This window comes from Botrytis porri (assembly GCF_014898465.1).
Source record: "Botrytis porri strain MUCL 3234 chromosome Unknown BPOR_001, whole genome shotgun sequence".
In the NCBI taxonomy this organism is placed as follows: domain Eukaryota; kingdom Fungi; phylum Ascomycota; class Leotiomycetes; order Helotiales; family Sclerotiniaceae; genus Botrytis; species Botrytis porri.
In genome coordinates this window covers 2,822,583-2,844,740 of record NW_024066075.1, presented here as the reverse complement: position 1 = coordinate 2,844,740, position 22,158 = coordinate 2,822,583, and the positions used below count along the sequence as shown (strand labels likewise).

The 22,158-nt window shown below is 41.0% G+C and overlaps 6 protein-coding genes across 6 annotated transcripts; 3 read left to right on the top strand and 3 right to left on the bottom strand.

The window, feature by feature from the left end:
* Positions 1-927: 927 nt before the first annotated feature.
* EAF01_000774 (uncharacterized protein) lies at positions 928-2,067 on the top strand (the record flags this gene model as incomplete). Its single annotated transcript, XM_038909024.1, has 3 exons — positions 928-956; positions 1,026-1,850; positions 1,902-2,067. The coding sequence occupies 3 exons, from the start codon at positions 928-930 to the stop codon at positions 2,065-2,067; spliced, it is 1,020 nt and encodes a 339-aa protein (XP_038775930.1).
* A 3,235-nt stretch (positions 2,068-5,302) lies between these two features.
* On the bottom strand, positions 5,303-7,783 carry EAF01_000773 (uncharacterized protein; the record flags this gene model as incomplete). Its single annotated transcript, XM_038909023.1, has 1 exon — positions 5,303-7,783. The coding sequence occupies one exon, from the start codon at positions 7,781-7,783 to the stop codon at positions 5,303-5,305; it is 2,481 nt and encodes an 826-aa protein (XP_038775929.1).
* Positions 7,784-8,946: 1,163 nt separating this feature from the next.
* Positions 8,947-10,611, top strand: EAF01_000772 (uncharacterized protein; the record flags this gene model as incomplete). Its single annotated transcript, XM_038909022.1, has 1 exon — positions 8,947-10,611. One exon carries the CDS (start codon positions 8,947-8,949, stop codon positions 10,609-10,611), a length of 1,665 nt encoding a protein of 554 aa, XP_038775928.1.
* Positions 10,612-11,728: 1,117 nt separating this feature from the next.
* Positions 11,729-13,123, bottom strand: EAF01_000771 (uncharacterized protein; the record flags this gene model as incomplete). Its single annotated transcript, XM_038909021.1, has 1 exon — positions 11,729-13,123. The coding sequence occupies one exon, from the start codon at positions 13,121-13,123 to the stop codon at positions 11,729-11,731; it is 1,395 nt and encodes a 464-aa protein (XP_038775927.1).
* Positions 13,124-16,406: 3,283 nt separating this feature from the next.
* EAF01_000770 (uncharacterized protein) lies at positions 16,407-16,817 on the top strand (the record flags this gene model as incomplete). The annotated part of the gene is made up of 2 exons (XM_038909020.1): positions 16,407-16,475; positions 16,644-16,817. The coding sequence occupies 2 exons, from the start codon at positions 16,407-16,409 to the stop codon at positions 16,815-16,817; spliced, it is 243 nt and encodes an 80-aa protein (XP_038775926.1).
* Positions 16,818-17,951: 1,134 nt separating this feature from the next.
* Positions 17,952-19,778, bottom strand: EAF01_000769 (uncharacterized protein; the record flags this gene model as incomplete). Its single annotated transcript, XM_038909019.1, has 1 exon — positions 17,952-19,778. One exon carries the CDS (start codon positions 19,776-19,778, stop codon positions 17,952-17,954), a length of 1,827 nt encoding a protein of 608 aa, XP_038775925.1.
* Between the last annotated feature and the right edge of the window lie 2,380 nt (positions 19,779-22,158).

The window sequence follows — 22,158 nt, the reverse complement described above, 5'->3', positions numbered from 1 at the left end:
GTTGTGTTGTCCTCATATCATCATTCATTCCATTCAATACATATAGTATTCCAAGTGTGCTTACCCTATTAGCATCATCATTATTCATCCTCGTCTCCCATGTCACTGCCCATTGCTTCCTTTCTTGTCTAATAATCCAATGTTTGGAAGGTGTAGTATGTTTCCATCTTTAGGTCATCATCGTGTCATGGAAGCCGCACGAGGGGCCCTCGTGACGATGGTTTTGAAGTGGTAATATATTTCTTCTTGACCAAGTTATCGGAATCGGCAGTTGAGTGGTGAATATATCAAACTGTCGATGATTTGAGTTAATGGTCTTGTTTGTTGAAGAAAGAAGAAGAAGAGACCGGAAAGGAAAAAAATCAAACAAAATATTTCTTACACTAGCGTTGTTCGCTAAATTCACCTTAGGCCCCGCGCTGCTCTAAGGTCTAAGATTGATTCAGTTGCCGCGATACATACATACATACTAGTACAAAGTACTTTCTGGCCGTTCCTACATTTTCATCATTTTAATCATTACCCACCCTAAACTGCAAACTTATCGAAACCTTCAATTTATAAATCGGAAAACCTTCAATAACCCGTCACTTCACATCACTTCACATCACATCACATACAATACAGTACAATACGATACAAATACGATATCACCTCAAGAATTAGAAACCATCCTCACCTTATAAGTGAACACCATCTGCAAATTCCAACACCCCTTCACGCCCAAATCCAGTCCTCTGCGACATCCTTAACTTGCTACTTTGTTCAACAAAAATCACCCGATACCTCATTTGCTTGTGTACATCTCTACCTACAAGCGTATCTCGAAATTTATTCAACGTCACAAACGGAAGCTCATAACATTGCCATCTTCGACAGTTTGACATAAAGCGCATAGTTATCAGATTTTTAATTCATCCTTTCGTAATGGATAACCTGTGGAGTCGCCGTTCGAAGTAAGTATTTCCTTCTTCGTTCCCGCATTGTCTCTTTCTTTGAGCGCTTCTAATCAAAGTGTGGTACAGTTCCAGCAAACTTTCGCTATCCACAGGCAATCCAACTACGAATGGATCAACTCTTGGTGGTGGCGACCATGCAGCAAGGGGATTTGTCTTGGGAAGAAGACATGGAGACACTTCTTCGCACAGCACAAAAAACCCTTTCAATTCCATGTCCCCCTCGGCCTCATCTTTATCCTCTCCAACAACGGGCGCATCGAGCGCCTTTGGATTAGGATCCGGCGCTTTCGCATCATTTGGAAACTCGAAGGGCCCGAAAACTCCTGGAGGTGGAGGTGCGCTGGATTTCGGAAGTGTAGTGGGAGGATCGACCAAAACACCAACTGCCGAGAAGACTTATAGAGATTTAGGAATAAAGACATCTAAAACTTCCCTTACAGATTCTAAGACGGCTACAGCGCCGGCTTCACACCAATTTCGACATGGCTGGGTATTTTGGTACAGACCCCCAATCTCCAAGTCAAACGGATTTGTTGAATACGAAAAGACATTACATCCAATGGCAGCATTCAATTCGGCGGAGGAGTTGTTTGACGTTTTCGACCATATGAGACACCCCTCGAATCTGCCACTAGTTTCCGATTACCACATGTTTAAAAAGGGAATTCGTCCAGTTTGGGAGGACGATGAAAACAAGAAAGGAGGCAAATGGATTGTGAGACTTAAGAAGGGTGTGGCTGATCGTTATTGGGAAGATTTAGTCTTCGCAATGGCTGGAGATGAGTTCGACCCCAGTGAAGAAGTTTGCGGGGTTGTACTTAGCGTGCGCAATGGAGAAGATATTTTGAGTATCTGGACCCGTTCAGGTGGCGGGAGGGTACTCAAAATTAGGTATTCAACACTTTACAAAATACTCAAAAAAATAGACTAACGATTGAACAGGGAGACATTAAAGCGCGTCCTTTCATTCCCACCTGAAACTAAGGTAGAATGGAAGTCTCACGATTCTAGTATACAACAACGAACTGCTATCGACGAAGCTCGAAAGGAGAAGGCGGCCAATCATCACAATAATCGCAATGGCACCGAACACTCGGAGAAGAAATAAGCAATCTTTGTTTCAACGTTTTATTGAGCTCCCTAGGCCACGAGTTTTCTTTTTCCTTACAGGAACTGTACAAGTATTTGGGTTGCATGAATTGGTAAAAGCGAAATGAATGAATGATTGATTTGGCTTAGGTGGCGATCTTTAACTTAAATGTCATTTTGGTTCCAGTTTTTCTTCATACCTTTTGATTTTTAAGGGAGTCTGTATCATAGTTTCGAAGAGTCTCTTGTTCAGTGACTCTTCTTGGCCTTGCCTTTTTTCTGCTTCTGCTAGTTTAGGATTGCGGTAGCTACATTCAATGTGCTACCTACTACGTAGCAGATACCACAGGGAGCAAAATATATTTCTATGAAAGAACATTAAAGGACTTGGAGAAGAAGTTTCGATGGATATTGATCGGTAGTTGTAACGTATTTCATATTGCTTACTTTTGTGTGAAACTCTGATATCGGGGTTGGAGTTGTGATTTATGCTTATTTTACCCTTACCTGCCTAGTTAGGGAGGTAGGTAGGTAGGAAGGTAGGTATGCATATGCATGCTTCTTTCTGCGCCTTATAAGAATCTTACCCCGGATTCTGACGGGAATTGTAAGATTACTTGCTACTTAGGTATTGTTTACTTGGGGGTAGTACATCAAGGCTACCTATCATTTACTTGGGGGCAATGCATCAACATTAGGTATGTAGTACATACAAATATCTAACGTCCTAAGATCCTGACTCTTCGACTTTTGATATGAAAATATCTGCTGATGGAAGTGGCATGTATATGTTTTATCTATCTACCCAATGCCCATGAATATGATTGTTACTTGTGATATGGTGTGGTATATTGGTTCTATATTATATCATATCATGTACTATTGACCTTATGCACTTCTTTGTCTTTTTCGCGGGTGTGTTGTGGGATTTGAAGTTGGGGGAATTGGTATGCATATCTATATCTATATCTATATATTGTGAGACCGGGAATGAGAGTGAGAGTAGGATTTTAGTTTGTTGTACAAGTGATGATGAGAATGGGATTATATACTAGGTATACATCTCGTATACTTAAGCTATACAGATACAACGGACTTAGCAGAAGGAAATTTTTCGAAGAAATGATTCTATATCATCTTCTTATCTTGTTTCTTCGAACTCCCTCCATCTCTGCCTTCCTGACTCCTTTACTCCCTCACAATCTACCGTCAATGTGAATATATCTATCTCGCAAGAGCTCACGGGAGTGAAAAAATCGTTGCTATAAATCGCAGAATATTCGCATATACTTCCTTTCTTACAACACTTAATGCTCTCGATCCTATGCTTTAGTTCTAATTTCTCTTCTACAATACCGATATGTATATGGACATGTAAAGACTTGACTCTGATTCCGAGTATTTTACTTAACTTACTTTACTTCCGAACTGGAATCTTCAGAAGTGCCAGATCAACCTTGAACCTGTTCTGTTCTGTTTGGTGTCTCGAGGGTGGAATTCTGAGCACGTGATGAAGTGTACCCCACTACATCGAATGCTGGCTCCTACGCATTAGAATTTTTGATAGTTGGAGATAGGTAGAGAGGTTCGAGGGAGATACTTTTATAGAGTTACTATGTTAATGTGAATAGATTGTGATTTTTCGAGGAGAAAGAATAGATAAATGGAATTTTCTTAATATTATCAATTTCATTCATGCTCCCAAATATGATTCAATAATATCCTTCTAAAAAAGAGAAAGATGAAGATGAAGAAGCCGAGGTCTCATCTTGTCTTTGTCTTCATCCCACTTTTGTTGCTTAATAATTTATATTCTAATACAAGAATTGTCTCACATTCAACAATCTCATCAAGCTTCTGTGGTCCAATGGTTAGGATTCCACCCTTCCAAGGTGGAGGTTCGTGTTCGATTCACGGCAGTTGCAATCTTTTTTAGTTCTTCTTAAAGTCATCTTTTGAAATTTTTATTTATCTTTGTCTATTCCAAAAGAAAAATTGGGATTGGGTTTTGAACTTCGTGTTTTTAATTTGGGGGGTTTTAGTGTAGATAGATGGGGATGGATAAACTCGCTTTTTGCTGTGGGTGGGGAGGGGAAAAGGGGAGAGAGCAAGGCGGGCTGAGCGGCTCGCTTTGGTTCCGGCGGGATCATGACGACATGTGGATTTAGTGTTTATGTTTATGCTTATGTTTGTTTGGGATTTTTGGCATTATATACTTATTAATTAGTTAGTAGTTATTTGTTATTGTTGGTAAGTTTATGCACAAAAGAAGGTGTTTCGAGGATATTTGACATTTAGATTAGAGTTCCCATGTTTATTGTGTACTTGTATAAAACATCCTTTTTTTCTCTCGATAATCTGGGTGATAATACAATTAGTTGGTCAGGATTTTATTTCGAATCAATAATTACATGAATACTTATCCCCCAGAGAATTAAAAATAAGAAGGATCTCGGATTCTCAGCTCGTCAAAACCTCAACTCTATAAAAAAAACCATCATCTAAGGATATAGCCATGATCACCGTACAGTGTATTGCTCTCCTCGATCTCAGTACGATCAGGAAAGAGATCGTTCGTAGTTCGAAAAACACAAGATTGCAATTCCGAGAATCTTTTGAGGTAGTATTTTATCAGCTTGAATTCCCGGGACGTTTGTGGAGTCATTGGATTAGATCTGTATCTTGCTTCTTAAGTAAATGTTACTTTTCTTCTCCGTGGTTGTTTCGAGTCTTGAGGAGAGAGAAAGGGGGGATGTATTCTGAGATGGTTACTTCTGAGGTTCAGAGTGATATATCCCTCCATATCTTCGTTTGTCAATACGGAGTTTGGTAGTTTCTGTGTTTGGTATTAATTAAGAGTTAGTTAGTTAGTTATTAATGATATGCAATACTCTCCATCCGTTATCAATCGAATAGAAAATCATTGGAAAGGATTTCTTTCTAGGTTGATTACGGGTTTGGAAGTGCTCGGCTCTCCAAGACTCGAAGTGTAAAGTATAAACACTTCATCCTGCCTGACCCCGAAGGTCATTGTATCACAAACAAATCAACCTGAACGAGCAATTTCTCTAGAAGAAATTGTGTATTGTATTCTCGTTTAAATAGCTATTTAGGTAAGAAAATACGATACTCATAACAACGTTCCACAAACGTCAAATATCCGACTCCGAACTAGTGCAGTTTTGACGCAATATCCTCATTCGTCCTCAGCCAACATCATCTTGAAGAAGCCAGATAGGCTGAATAATCTAGTGTTAGTACAATCTCACACAATCTCCCCACTCTATGATCATTCTCCCCACTAGCACAAACCCCCAAACAGGCGGGATGAAAATCCCAAGAGGAACAAAAGCAAACCCATACAGGAAAGCTGCCATTTGTTGAGGACGAGCAGAAGACGCCGCAGCCATTCCAAAAAAAAAGTTGAATCGTCTTTGGGCTAAATTTATAATCATCATTTTCCAATCAACGGTATCATTTTGTTCGTCGTCTATAAGCGCTTGGTGATTTTCATAAGTATCGTGATAGAAGTCGGGAATACCCGATAGACACAGGGACAGAATGGCTGGAAACAAAAATATTATCTTTAGAAGCTCAAGGGTACTAAGAAGAGGAAGACAGAATCCATATAGGCCACTAGCAAGCCAAGTCATCATGATACCTCTTTCAGTTACAGAACTCTCGCCAGAATGGAATTTCGTCAACCCCGCGATCAACCCAAAGAAAAGACCTACAACAAAAATACCGATGCTAATTTCGACTATTATAGCCCATCCTATTCGTCCGCCTGTTCTTGTTCTAGTTGGTGAGTAAAGGAGCTCTTCAAGCTCGGCGATTGATACAGCAGTCGTGGTGGGTCTTTCCGGCAGCTTGAGTAGTGTACGCACGTTAGAAATAGATGCGGCTAAATTGTTCTCTCCGCTCTCATTGATTGGCGATAATTCTCGGAGTTGGATTGCATTGGACTTTTCTTTATCGATTTTAGGCGGGTCGGCGAAGTCATCCCAGCGGAGAAATCGATGGCAATTTGGGTGGTAAATTATAGCCGATCGAACCGGAGCGAACTCCGCATTGTCCTCTGAAGTTATTGGAATAATATGACCTTGTAATGCAAGATTATATAGAATCATGGTTCGTTTCATGTGGGATTCGGAAATTTTGTAGGCTTTAAGCCTCGACTTATTTTCCTTCATGTTCTGCAGCATGATCAAAAATGAACTTGTCTTCTCACCCTGAGCAGAATATAAATCCTCCATAATCCGGTGAATGGTATATGATAGGCCTTTTCCTGATGATAGCCTGGGTGCACGAGGAATTTGGAGCTGGTACTCATCTGTTGAACCTACTGGCCTTGCTAAGATGTCCGAATTAGACTGCATACGGAATCTATCGGCACTTAAACTATTTTGTAGTGCCGGGCTCTCATTACCACCATTGAGCAAGATTGTATCAGCTAGATTTATAGGCTGTTCGGCCTGCGTTGCGCTCGTTTCAGATTCGTTTGCGGGGGGAGCAGTAGAAGAATTGAATTGAGAAATGACCTCCAGATGTATCATCTTGGCATCTTTGGCGGACAGCTTCTTCTTTGCCTTGCTTGCAATGGTTAGATCAAGTAGACGAATGACCATATTGAAGATATACATCTGGCTAGCCGTTGAAGTAAGTGTAAGGGAGAAATTTTGAATGTCTTTTTTGGTAAGACCACTCCATGCTGGATTCTCAACTTGCATCCCATCTTTTGGTAAGAGGGAAATCGTTTGGGCAACTTCGCCTTCAAATCTTCCACCCAATTTCTCTGCTTCAACCATAGTCTCGCTGCGTACCATGTACAAGCAAGAATAGTCTGGAGAGACCATGTTTGAGATCAGGTTGACAAGAGTCATGGCAAGATATGGTATAACTGTAAGATGATATGATGCGTATCCCCAGCGGCTAATCAAATCTGGACGATTTGAGAGAAGGGTGGTGAATGCAGCGACGACCTGGATAAGTGAGGCCACTGCTTTCAGAACACTGTAGCTAGCACTGATCTCGCTACTAAGCCTTGGATCTCCGTGAGTGTCTGAAGCCACTTGAGAAATCAAAAAGGTGTTGCGGGGTACTATGGCAAACTCATAGCCTTCTGGAAGATCGTATGTACCGTGTACTCGCGACAATCGTAAGTTTACGCGCGATCTGGCCCAAACCGAATCGAAGTGTATCCACGTGGATGATTGTTCGCGGGCATATGAAGGAAGATATGTTATCATATTTGCTTTTATAGTTTGAGAAGAGTCGCGCCCAGATTGGCCCTCAGGGTCTGTATCCTCTACGTCTCTATCATCCTCAAGCACTACTCCCACAGAAAACTTCTGACCCGGCTTAGGTCTCCAGTGAGGTGCTCGAACCACCATGCATAATGCCCCGGCTCTACATGCCTTTTCGAGCTCATTTCGAGCTAATATTGGTAGTCGAACGATAGCGTTGAGCGCTCGCAGGAGACCAGACATCGGAAAAAACAATGCCAAAAGAGCATTACAGCCCTGAAGAAGGGAGTCATCTCCAGGGCTTGATTTGACAGTCGCTGCATGGGCTAAATAATTTGTGGCAAAGAAAATGATAACAGCAGCAACTGAAGGCCAATAGCTCCTGGTAATAGGAAGGCACAATATGTGGTCATTGCCATGTTGAGTTGTGCTATTGGGAACTGTTATGGTGATATTTGTTAAAAGACGATCGGGAAGAATGGAGCTCATCATGAGATTGGAGTGGATGATCAAGGTAAACACGCATTGCGCTAGCATTGCGCGAAGAACTTTTGATAACTCTATATATCATTTTGGCAATTCTCAGCCTCACAGAACATCTTGTCCCGTCTTATATCGTGCGGCTGAAGTAGCCAATATGTATACATCTCTGAACGCCAACATATACTGCAAACCAATCATATGCACCAATATATCCGGTGAGTGAGAAGGATTTCCTCCCACCCTGATGGCCTCAACAAGCAACCAAATAGTATGGATTAAAATAGGATTCTTTCCGTGCAAATGGCTGAGTTCGCCTCACTTTTAATTGTCTTCCATGCATAGGACTGTTATCACTGGACAGAGTAGCTCTGCACACTCCAAGTGGTGTGCAGACCTCCCGCTCTCGAGCCTTCTTTATTGGAGAAAGTAAAGTCGCAGATAATCTTCGCATCAACTGACACACTTGAATCATCATGTGGCTGATCTCTGAGTTGAGATGAATACACCGGCTGAGGGCAGTAATGCGGAGTTCCATCGAAACGTTTGAATGGCTTAATCATGATGCAGTAGCAGTATAGCTAGCCATCTCAAACATGAGGTCGCAAGAAAATGTTTGGAGTTTTGTCGAAATATGTCAGTGGGGTCACGTAATATCGGGCTAAACAGCCCTTCCAATGCCGACATTAGTTCATTAACCTCATGGGACAAAACATCGTCGGCATGATTGAAACGAAGATTCCCGACATGTTCTATTCCTCGATTGCCATGTGAAGTGAGATCGCGCTGGTCAATCTTAGGATACGAGATGCTTGTTTTGTCTCTAGCCTCGAAAATACGGGATACACATAATGTCATGTCTAGATGTAGGACTTGTTGCACCATCTACACGGTGTCAATAGACCCCGATTGTGTGACCGTGTGTCTACTGAGCATTCCATATGTGATTGAATGTTGTTGACGGTAGGTACAGCGGTTCCAAAGTGGCAGATATAAATACATATCCCAAGACATGCTCTTTGCCTCTTGATTTTCATTCTTCTCTGTCTCCTATTAACTAGCTAGTATCAAACAAGCAAGGTGGAATAACCCTGCCTCGGGTATACGATACAATCTCAAGATACCTCTCCCTTCACACTTAGGTTTGCAACAATTATCGACCTTGACTCAACATGCGATCAACTGCAGTCCTCATCGTGGGTGCAGGTCCTACCGGTCTCACTTTGGCCCTCGAACTTACCCTTCAGAAAATCCCATTTATCCTAATCGATCCTCTCTTCTCCCAGTCTCCTAATTCTCGCGCTCTCGTCCTTCACACTCGTTCCATGGAACTTTTCTCCCGACATCCTTCTCTTATATCGAATCTCCTCCCTCTGTGCAAACAAAATCTCGGCCTAAGTTTCTACGTCAACAAGAAGAATGCATTCGAAATGGATCTCACCCGGGAGAGCATGGGTGTACTCGACACAGAGTATTCAGGACCTTATTTTCTCAGCCAGAGAGAGACAGAATCATGTCTGGAGAAACAATTAGAAGAATATGGAGGCAAAGTGGAGAGGGGAACAAAAGCTATATCCATTGTTCAGGATGATAATGGTGTTTCGGTTCGCGTTAAACATATAAGGCAAGATGGCTACGAAGAATCCGACGAGGAAGAGATTCACTGTCAATACATTGTTGGATGCGATGGATCTCATTCAATGGTTCGAAAATCGGCCGGTTTGAAATTCGAAGGCTCTGCATATCAATCGGATTTCGTACTGGCAGACGTAAAGCTAAAATGGGAGTATGCATCGGATCGATTGACGTTGTTCATGGGGAATGAATTTATGATGTGTTTACCGCTCAAAGATGGAGTACACCGACTTGTATTAAGTACCCCTAATTCTAAGAACGATGAATCGACTTACGGAGAGGCCAAAGATGATGCACCTGAGCTTAAAGAATTCGAAGAAGCTTTCAAAAGACTTGCTATGGGGGATATTGAACTCGAGGATCCTCCTATGTGGATCACAAGATTTAAACTTCACCATAGACTTGCCGATTCCTTTCGCAATGGTCGTATATTCATCGCTGGAGATGCAGCGCATATTCATTCGCCAGCTGGTGGTCAGGGCATGAACACAGGTATCCAAGATGCCATCAACCTCGGCTGGAAACTCGGCGCTGTTCTTCGGAACCAAAGGAAAGAAAGTTTTCTTGACTCCTACAGTATTGAACGACGTCGTGTGGGCATCAATCTCTTGAAAGGTACAGATCAGGTCTTCGAATTCATGGCCACAACCAATCCTATTTTTCTCTATCTACGAAACACACTCTTTCCATGGATGGCCCCAATTGCTTTCAAAAAGGGTGCAAATCGCGCTAGGAGATATCGATTTATTACTCAACTGGGAATACGATATCGACACTCGTCGATTTGTAAAACTGCAAGTGCATATTATGGACCCAGAAGAGGAGGCGATCGTGCACCTGATGGGAAAATAATCTTACCTGATACTCAAGAGGAGACGAATCTATACTCGTTATTCAATGGGCCAACGCATCATTTGTTACTTTTTTCCGGATTGGGGAGAGAGTCAATGGATGCACAAGATTTGTTAGAGACAGTGGGAACAGATTTTCCGGAAAAGGAACAAAGCTGGCTGAAGATCCATAGGATTGTGGGTGGAGAGAAGAAAGGAGGAGAGGGAATTTATGATGAAGCGGGTATTCTACATGAAAGGTATGGATTTGTAAATGAACCGGGTTACGTTTGTGTTAGGCCTGATACTCATATTGAGTATATTGGGACGATGAAGGGACTAGCAGAGTGGAAAGCAAGTTTGCTTTTATGAGTATGACGTTGGGGTATTTGAAACTTGTAGGATTTAGTTAGGTATTTGGATCTTGGTAGACATAGCTCTGCGGAGTGTTGATGAGGCGCTGGGGTTTTGGATGGGATGGATGGGATGGGATGGGATGGGATGGGACAAGATGGGACAAGATGGAATGGGATGAAATGAAATGTCTGGTACTAGTAATGTTTGAATGTGTTAACTGAACATACCTCACTCACTTACTCACTCACTCGATACGATAGCATATAGTGGTTATCGTATCATATTTATAGTTTATATGGAATCCTACTTATTATTTTTCTCTACCATTACGCAGCTTGTTGCTTGTTGCTTGCTACTTGTTTGTGGATGGATGTGAATATGGATATCTGTTAATGTTGAATCCTAATATGATTATTGATCTTGATGATCATCTAACCCAACTAACAATAAACTGGAATTACAAAAAAAAATACTTGGACGAATTGACTTGACTTGACTCTTAGACAACGATAGATATAAAACCTAACTCTCGAGTCTCGTCTCGTCTCGTAGAACTAATTTTATTCTGATTTAATTCAATTCAAAATCAAAACTCAAGACTTATCAATATATACATATATGTAAATCTGAATGTGAATATAATTATAAGACTCCATGCCCATCCATCCGTTTGTCCGCCAACCAGCCCCATCATCGCCCGTCCGCCCGTCCATGCAATGCAATGCAATATGCTATCCGTGATTCTGTTGTTGTGGTTTTGTTTCGAGGTGATGAGAGAAGAGAGAAGAGACTCCTGTGATGTATGGCATGTAATGTAATGTAAGGGTTTCGCTTTTGTTGTGTTGGAGTGTTGGAGTGTATGAGTATATAAGTATTTGAGTATCTGTTGCATTTATTGCGTTATGACGTGTTGAGATGTGTTATGTTGAGATCTGAAATGCTGAGATCTGATGTTGCATAATTTTTAAACAAAGTAGGTAAGTAGGTACATGCAATATTCCCATCCAATTGCAATGCTTTTCCTGCGCTTTTGTGTGCATCTGCCGTTAAATCGTCAAAAATTATAAGTGAATCTGTAGATCTAATTACACATCACTCAATCGTTTTCATAAGTTTCGAAGTCGAGGATCGTTCATGCGAGCCACGTTTCTTCTTTTCTCGCCGGTGTGGCTTCGCCCGATGTACCCAAGCCTCCGCCTATAGTCAATCCATCATCATCGTCTTCTTCTTCTCCATAGCTTGCATTATCATCGGTTTCTCCATTCGTAACCTCGTTGTGCGTATACGTCCTATCCTCGTAATTATCCTCCACCATCCACGTCAATCCATTGGCGGCCTCTTCCAGCGGGAAAACTTCCCGAGCGTATTCTTCCAATCCTCGATATCCTTCCCATAATTTCATCGCTTCTTCCGGTACCTGATCTTCTAATTTCTGCTCGGCGAAATATGGAGGTTGGCGTCTTGGATCCGAGCGTCCTAATGCATACATTTGTTCCAATGCGACCAATTGATCTTTATATCCTCTGGGAATCTTAACTCGTACTTCAATAGTAGGATTATGTTTATATTTTACTGGACGACCGACACCGCGGGAAAAGGCGGCGCAAGCTTGTTTGGGAGAGAGAAACTCATAAGCGAGAGGTATGCGACGAGGATTCGAGGAAGAAGCTGGTGGTCCATCTTTGAATACTTGTAAAACTGCAGGTCCAACATCATGTTCGGCGTCTAGCCATGGTAAAGGTACATCTGGATGGAAAGGAGCTTGCCACTCAAAGGAACCGTCGGGTTGGAGGGCCATGCAAAATAATGGATATGGCAACGATGTGAAGTTGTTGTTGTAAATTCCGGTGTAGAGGAATGTCGACGGGAGAGAAGGGAGTTTGGTTCGGATATATGTTTCGACTGCGTATTTCTCGGACCACAGTGGTAATGATGGCCATGAGGAGGAGACGACAGAGTGATTGGGCATAGATGAATAGATATAATGCTCTATACCAACAGCTGCCGCTGCATCGGCCAAAGCACAACCAATAGCATACTCATCACCCCAGAATGTAGTATTGATAAATGCTAGTTGCGCTCCATCGAACAAATCTCGAATGAGTGCATCATTTAGTTTGGTGGTTTCGGGATCTAACGTTGGCGAGGATGAAGAAGATCGTTTGATGAACAGGTCGCCTACTAGGACAGTAACATTTGGAAGTGAAGATATTTCCGATGCTACTATCCCATCAAGGTTTCGTAATTGAGCTCGTACATTATAGCCCACTGCACTAGCAACGCGGATAAATGATGCAGCCTGTCGTCCGGAGGAATTGACGACAGCGATAGTTTTCGATGGAGTGGTCATGGATCGTTTTGATGGACGATCTGAAAGAGTTGGAGGAGGATTATAAAGAGAGAAATTATCAAGAGGGGAACTTTCGGGATACGAAGTGCAAGGTGCGTGTTTGCGATTTATGGGTTGTGGTGGTTCCGAAGGTCGAGGTCTGATGGCGAGGGTAGCCCTCGGCGTTGCTGAGGGCATTGGATGATATGATTTAATTGTCAGACGATCTATTGCCTATGAATAACAAGCAATGATGCAAGGCTGATTTTTTATGCTTTCCTCCAGATGAAATTTGTGGCTGAAATCTCTCTCTCTTCCGAGTTACTCCCAACTTTAGACGAAATGGAAATTATTGTTTACTTGTACGGAAATTCCAATTGAACCCTTGCTGCTCCTTCAGACAAACGAGGACATGGAAGCGGAGACGGGTTTCTGAAAGGGGGTACCGACGAATCAAGTCCTTTGGTGAGAATCTGCGCTCGACAAATATGAATCTAATGGTTGAATTGAATAGATGGGTCGAAATCCAATGCTGTACGTCGATCACCAATGCGGTTAACAAATATCCTAGGTATAGTTCGAAAGTGTTCGAACTCGACTTATAAACTACTAGACCCAGTGACACCACCTCAGCCCTCGTTTGCGAATGACCTCTGAGAAAATGCCTGGACTGCTAATGAATTACCAAAGATGGGATGAGTTTCCGTGGTGTTGGAAACTTTTTGCGTCTAAGGTTGATCCAACCGGGTAATTATCTTTTCTTTATCCGATTAATTTTTTTTTTTAAAAGCGGTGAAGTTGTTGTTTGCTTTGAATTTATTCAATCAATCCTCTCTCATGGAACGAAAGGGGGGGGGAGGGGGAAGTCAAGTGATTGAAGCTTCTTTCCTTTCAATCTCCCTTGCAGCAGCTTCTCCTTTTGTCGTTAAAAGGGAGTGGGTATATTTGTTCGTGTAAGTGATTCTTTTTTTTCCCCCTTCCTTCTTCTTGATCAATCGTTCTGGGTGTCGAGATAGAGATAGGAAGAGGTAAAATTCAGGATGAAATCTTGTACCGAGTGAAAGATAACTGTGGATGTTTGTGTCGTGAGATTGTGTGTGCGGTGGTACAAGAAAAATGCAGTACGAAGAGTGATGCTTCTCTTATGTAACGAAACAAGAGATGTGTAGTAGTTGGAATAAGTATAAAGCTGTGAGATCCTAATTAGGTATGGAATGTAGATTGATATCGAGGGGCAATAATCTAGTGAATAAAGTAGAGTAGAGAAGATAAAGAGAAATCTTTTAGTAGAGTCCGAGGTTATGTAAGGTAAGGAAGGAAGGCAATGGTAAAGAAAGATATCTGTCTGGATGATTGCTTGATGGATGCTTGCTGGTTTATTATGTCAACTATAAAATTCTTTCTTTCCGAGGTTTGTTTCAAATATTATATACGCCGTATACTAGATGTGTGTGTATCTAGTATACCGAGTAGGAAATGGATGGGTAAGGAAGGTTATTGAAATGTCGATATGATAGGTAGGTACGACCCTCACAGGGAAAGGAAAAATGTATAACAATTACATGTATATATGTGCAAGTAAATATGTGTACATACATACATACATACATACATACGTAAATACCTGATTACTAGGTAGTGAAAAGTGTAATGAAGAAAAAGAAGAGGGGATTGGTTCAACAAGTGTATAAAAAAGTAGGTACACTTGATCTTTCATGACTCGGTCCACGTGTAATGTCCTTATCATCTAATTGTATATAACTACGTCCATCGTCAATTATTGTCCTAGTAGACCTTATACTCTCGCAGCTCTACACTCTACTTATCTCCCACCAGTCTCCACAAGCTCTTCCAAAGAATCTTCCCCTCCCCCTTTGTTCGAGAGAGAGAGAGAGAGAGACAGAGAGCGAGCGATAAGGCTAAGAGTTCGATCAATCACCGTTCTTGCTCTGTTCTTACTCTTCTTCTTCCAACCTTGATGGCTACGGCAGCTGGAGTTGATCATGACATGATTCTGGTAGTGTAACATGTATATTATATCCCATACCGTATATGTACTTACAACCTAGCGAGGGGTATTAAACTTCGATGCAATGCTCATGAGATCTACTCTGTACTTGGTCGAATACTACTGTACTCGTCTCTTGTACACGTTCATCAACTTTACCGTGTAGAGACAATTTCCAATCGAGTTGTGTGAGCATGCATGCATACCTACACAGCAACTGCCAGCCACACATATCATATGACATACTTTTACTTGGTCTGGAAAAAAAAAAGTATTTTTATATCAAATCCCTTGCGTCGCTCAATCCACCATGGGTTCCCCACAAAATGTAGATAAGGCGGAGCCTACTTCGTAATAGAGTTTTGCGGCATCGGATGATGAAAAAGAACTTCATCTAATTTGACTCATTGGTGAGATGTGAACGCAGACGGGGCACCATGTGGTCCAAGACTTTGGGAATTAGTAATAGTATCACATTGCCATCCATTGAGCCATTCAAGCACAATCTGGATGTTCGGTCTGGAGGCCAATGGGGAAAATCGTATCGACTGCGTTAGCCGTATGTATTATGGATGTTGCTCATCCCATTGCTTGAAATGCTATGCTATTTCTCTTTCAATCATCTAACCCTGACTACCCTACCCGTACGTGTGCTTGTCCTCTATTCTACGGAGTATATATAACTCATAGAAACAGTTGCCAAATCATCCTTTATATGTACGAGTAAATTAACTCGTATGGCAGGCAGGGTCGATTTCGGCGTGCCAATGCCATGATATGGAGAACTCTCAAGGTCGTTGTCATCCAAGGTCAACTAATGAGAGGGATTCGATTGTACTGTCGTTTCTAGATGACCTCCACGTGGTGTCATCAACACGTGTTGATATCGAATTGTGTAGGAACCTCATTCCCCAATAGGAGAGAGAGGTTGACCATGCTGTATCATGTATCATGTTGTGTCACCTCGTATCGATCAATGCCCTTACTCTCTCTTGACTACTTGGTACTCACTGCTCACTCCTCACTGCTCACTACTTACTACTTACTGCTCATTATTCACTACTCACTACTCATTGTTCACTACTCACTCCTTACTATGTACCCATTCGAACTTTGATATCAAATCTGCTTCTGGTATGGACTATCAGACTATCAATACCAACTTCTACCTTTACCATGATTCCATGATATCGAATCAGAGAATCACAGATCCTTATCCATCCTTTCTTGAACACTGAGGAGAAAAAAAAGAGCAGAGATTGATTTTTCTTACCCCATTCCAATATGAATCCAGAATCTTGAACCAATGAGAAATTTTGCTTCTCCAACCATTTCCCATTACCTAACCACATCATGGTTTACCTTGAACGGTCTTGAAATTTTTCAATGCCATGTCGCCATTTCTGATAACTATTACTTCATGAGAATTGATCCTTTTCCGTCCTGTCATACACATTTCCGTGATTCTTCACCATGGCATTGATCTGGACTGCGAACTTGGAATACCGCCATTTCAATGTCTCATTGTTCCCAGAGAACTCGGTTTTTTTCAACATCCACATGAACCAAACATTTTTGGGGGGACCGAAGAAATCAATCTTGATCTGCTTTGCTTTGCTCTGCGGCCAATGAAAATATTCTTAGCTAGCCAGGTGAAAGTTTTGGTGACCCATTATTGATCTTAGGTATTTCAACAAAAAAATCACCTAGATCTTATACGAATTACCCCTTCATCATAGGCGACAGAATCTTCCAGATTCAACAAAATCACAGAAAATCACAGAAAAGTCCCTCATCCCAGTCACCTTATGGGCTATGGGCCATGGCTCAAGCTTCCCCCCTCGCATTTTTACGTGGCACGAAATAATCCGCACCGAAGAATGAACGACGATTAGATTTTCGATTTCTACGGGATGAGCCTTGTTTCTGGAAACTATTCTCCTAGCTCAAGACTCAATATGCATGGACTTTGCTCAATTGAGGATTTATCATGTCAAAGAAATCCGGGGTAGCATTAGGGGTAAAGACCCTGTTTTTTGCCTCTTCTCTATTCCCCTCTTCTATTATTGAGTCCTGAGTACGAAGTACATGATTCTTTCTCTCCACTTCTCAGCCCTCACCCAATGCAATTTTCTCGCCGCGGAGAAGTATAATCTTAACATGACGAATACTTGGTGTGATTTGGGATCATAAATATGAATGTGAGAATCTGATGGGAAGCCGGGTGATTACCCCGCAGATTCTCAAAATCAATACTTTTTTGGCGTCAATGTACTTCATATATCTTCTCGTTATCTTATCTATCTCACTCCTCAGATCTTTGCTCAAATTCCTTCATATGATTGGAGATGTCTTGCAGTTCGTTCGGCTGCAATGCAACCGACTGTTCATCCAAAAATGCAAGGAGATAGATTGGGTCATGAACCTGAATTATCCTTCTATCCTTCCCGCTTTTACCTTCCATCGTCCTTGCAGCGAATCGTTTTATTTGCTGCCACACTGCTGGGTTTGCATATGCGTGAATCATTCAGGCAGGTCCTCATCGCAAGGCGAAAATTCTGGTCATTTATCCATCAACCGCTTCACAAAGATAAACGAAACCGAAACATTTCGAACTTGGCTGGTTAGCTGCCCAATTGTTCCAAAGAAAGTTTTTTTCATACGCTCCGATTTTGGCTAATATCGCTCAGATTGGATGGCTAATTATCTAGGCGATCTCGCATAGCTGTGTGTGCGAACAGTGCCCATAGGTGGGCTTGCTCTCAGCCACTCTGCAGACATATATGCATTCGAGTACCATGTACTCATCTACCAAAAACTCACACATGGTAGGTGCTAGTTCAATAATGAATACATGTAAAGTACTACGATTGGTAAACTAGATAGTTTCTACAAGCCAATAGTCCTATGAACTCGCATCAAGGACAAAATCAATCCACAACGTTGAAATGCAACGGACCCCATTTTCTATCTTCCAATCGAGGAAAAAATTCAAGAACATCAAATTGCAAGGCAAATTCATTGTAACTTCTTTATCCAAACTTTCGCCTCTGCCAGTCTTCTGACAGCTGTTGGATATGATGGAATTTCTTCTCGCTCTACCACGGGGCTCAACATTGCATCGGTTAGAGCTCTTGAGGTCTTATCCAACGATTCATCCACTTTCTCTACATTTCCTATAGCATGTTCATCCTTATATAATAATCTTGCTGCCTCGATTCTATCCGCTGCAGTTTCCCATCTCTTAAGTACTGACTTGATGGCTTTTGCTATGTCAGCCGTCGCTGCTGTATATGTCTTGAATGTTTCTGGTGGAATCTTGATACCGGGCTTTTCAAGTCCTTGCTTGAGATCATTGTAAACTTCTATAAGCATTTTCCCGATTGAAGGACATTTGGGACCATCTTTCTTCCCGAGTATTTGACAAAGAATTTGTTCGCCTTCACGATATGTTTTTTGTGGAATGTCGGTGAAGTCATGATGTGTGATGTTATGAGCAGCTCTGATCCAGTCAGGATGATCTCCTTCGAAACCAGCATTCCTAGCATATCCATCAAATATACCTGTAAGTTCCGCAGTAGCTTCAATTTGTTGTTCGAGGAAAGAACGCCACGCGTGATCTACTTCTCGATTCTTTACGACAAATTTATCGATTTTCCAGAGGAGAGGTTGAGATTTTTTTCCTTCGGCCTCTATAACTTCTTTTCGGAGTGCTTCAATAGGTAGCACGGCTTGATTAAAGGGACTATCGGTTAATTTCTCAAGAATTCCTTTCTCATCCAATGATATACTCGCAATATCATGAATAGCAGAGGCAATCTCAATCACTGCATCCCCATTCGTCATCTCGGCCTTAACCTTAAACTTGCTCTTCATCGATTCCTCAGCATTCCTCTTAAACGTCTCCATCGCAAGCTGATTTTCCTGCACCCACCGACTTGCATAAAACGACACAAGAAGAACGGCAAGTGGAAGACTAAGCCACCACAACCAACCCCATCCATATTCTCGCGAAATGGTCGCGAAAAATCCATCGGAGTGCGGAGGCGGTCTTACCGTCTGAACAGGAGCAGGCACGCGACGCGGTGCTAGTCCTGGTTGATCCACAGGCATGTGTGGACCGCCCATAGGGACAGATCGCGGAGCTTGCTGATGGGACTTTGCCCTGCTTCCGGTATTTTCGGGCTTTTTTGACGCTCGTTTCTCAGCTTTGGATAGAGGGATGATCGGAGATGCTGTCGCCTTATTTCCCGCGTCGTCGGTCTGGAAAACTCGCTTCTGAGTGTTGGAGATAAATTCGCCCAGAGATGACTTTGTCTTGTTTCCCGTATTCTCGGGCTGCGAAACCCGTTTTTGAGCTTTGGATAGAGGGACTGCTGGAGATGGCTGTGCGGCTTTCGCAATCCCGGGTTGGGAAAGTCGTTTTTGGGCTTTGGAGAGGGGGGCTGCTGCGGGTGCGGGAGTCGTTTCTGGGGCTGGCGCTTGGATTATCATATCCCTGCGCACATTGTGATCTTTGAGATACTTATTATGTCTTTCGAGAACTTGCTCGGTTTGCAGACGCGCTTTTCGTTGAAGAGGTGTCTCGGCGATAGTTCTGCTTTGGACGGTTTCTCCTTCGTCTTCGGAAGAGGCATGTGAGAGGGACGAAGCGGGTGAACTCCCTATGCTGGAAAAACCGGCGAGCTCGTCGGCGAGAGTTTGTCCGCGGCGGGGTACGGCTTTGATGGTGCTGGAGGAGCGGCGCCGATTGCCGGAACCTCGGGGGTTGGGATTTGTGTTGGGGGGACCGCCGAGGTCGGGCATGGGGCCGGTGTAGTTTTGGAGGATGCTGCCGGGTCGCATTTTGTGGTGGGTTTGGGTTTGGTTTTGAGGTGGTTGTGGTGGAAAAAGAGGTAGCTGTGTTATCTTTCGTGTTTGCTAATACTTATATCTGCGAAATTCCTTCTTTCGTTTCGAGAAAAAATCGTGATCATAGATAGGTATGTAGTATGTATAACCAAAATAAAAATTACAAAATACGCAGACACATACATACAACCCACTTCTTTCCCTTCATCTCTTTCCCTTCACACCCATCTCGCTTCCTACTTCTTTACCCCTCTCCCTGTCTTATTCGCTACACACCCATCTGGTACAAGCTAACTACGTAACTAACTCATCTGTATACCACAACAAAGAAATCAGATAATGAAACGGCGATTTGGAAATTTTTGAGATTTTTGACAAGGGGATGGAATTCTTTGTTCTTGGGACGGATGCGGATTTTGGGGGGTTTGGCTTGTTTTGTTGTGATTTGGGGTTTTGGGTTGTGTTGAATTTCTTGTTGTGTTGAATTCAGGGGGATGGTTTTTATTTGGGAAGGGATAGGATAGACGGGATAGGAAATGGGGAACTGGGGAAATGAGAAAGGGTGATAGGGTAGGAGGGAAAGTAAAGGAGGGATAATATATTGTAGATGATAGTATTTTTACTTTCCTACATTGTAGTATATCTTATATGATTTCTTCGCTCTTATTATTATAATTATAACTTATATCTATTTATATATATATATACTCAATTTTAAAGATTAACTTTCTATTTACTAATCCTCGATTCGAGAATAAATAAATAAATAAATAGGTAAATAAATGAATGAAATATTGATATCTAAGTATAATATAGTATATGAGAATAGATATGAGAATAGATATAAGAATAGATATAAGAATAGATATAAATATAGATAGAATAAGAAAGAAAAGAGTAAATCGATAGTATCAATATGTCTATATAATTTGATTATTAAAGAATATTTATAATATAATAATTATAGAATATTAAAAAATATATAGATGAGATTAATAAGTACTAGATAGATATATAAATAGATACTTAAACTCTTTAAAGTACTAGAGAATAAAGTATACTATTTAATTTCCCAATTCTCATATCTAATATTCAAACTTTAATCCTCGATATATAAAATGACGTTTCTTTAAATATTTAACATCTGATATTTTTCTCATAATCGTCTCGTCTCTTTCGACTTTTCCTTTCTATTTATCTATAAAACTTATATATACTTCTTATCAAACTTCTTTTTTATTCTCACTTATATCTTTTACAGTAATAACCTCATATAATATCATTTCATATATTGATACCTCAAATGTCAAAAGTACTAATTGGGGTCTAATACATGCTATTTCAGATCGTTTTGATTTTCAAAATATTACTATTCTAATCTTAATTTGAAAAGTGTTAGTTTGATTCAAATTTATAGGAATATTAATATTCTGATTTCAATTAGAAGTATTAATATAATTCAAATTTATAGAGATATTAATATTTTAATCTCAATTAAGAATATAAAAAAAAGAAGAAAAAGAAGAAGAAGATTAAGAAAAGTAAGAAAGATAAGAAAGGAAAATATAAAGAGAAAAAGGAAAAGAAAGATATTTATAAATTCAAGAGATTAAAAGAGAGATTTTAAGTTTATAGATTTGTAGTTTATAATTGTTTAATATATTTTATATTATATTATAATTAGAATATAACTTTTGAGATTAGAATGATATATAGTTTTTGAAATCAAAATGATATATAATTTTTGTTGTTTTTAATAAATATTAATTAAATCACTTAATATTATTATTGTTACAGGAGCTGCCTTGTTACGACTGAGGTCGTCACATGACTAGATTGATTAAAATATCACCTGACCAAGGTGTCCCACTGAGTCCCACTGAGTAAGGCCCAGTGGGACACAGTGGGAAGCAGTGGGACAACAGAGAACGAAGGTCTATATAAGGGAATGGGATTTCATTACAATGTAGAGCTTCGTGCTCAAGATCAATCATTAGTTTCATACTATAGTTACGAGAATTGCAACCAGTTACAACCTTATTGAATTCCTACTTGAAGTCTAGTCTAAACCACCTCGAGAGATCTCTAGACACTTCCACGTGACCCTAGAGGCAGCTCCCGTAACATGCCTCTAGAGTTATGTGGAAGTGTCTAGAGATCTCTTGAGGTAGTTTAAACTAAACTTCAAGTAGGAATTCAATAAGGTTATAACTAATTGTAATTCTTATAATTATAATAATGAAACTAATAATTATTCTTGAGTATAAAGCTCTATATTATAATGAAACCTATTCCCTTATATAAATCTTCATCTTACTTGGACAGCTAAAACAGCCGATTGCTTCTGAAGCACTGTTATTCCTAAGCTGTCCAT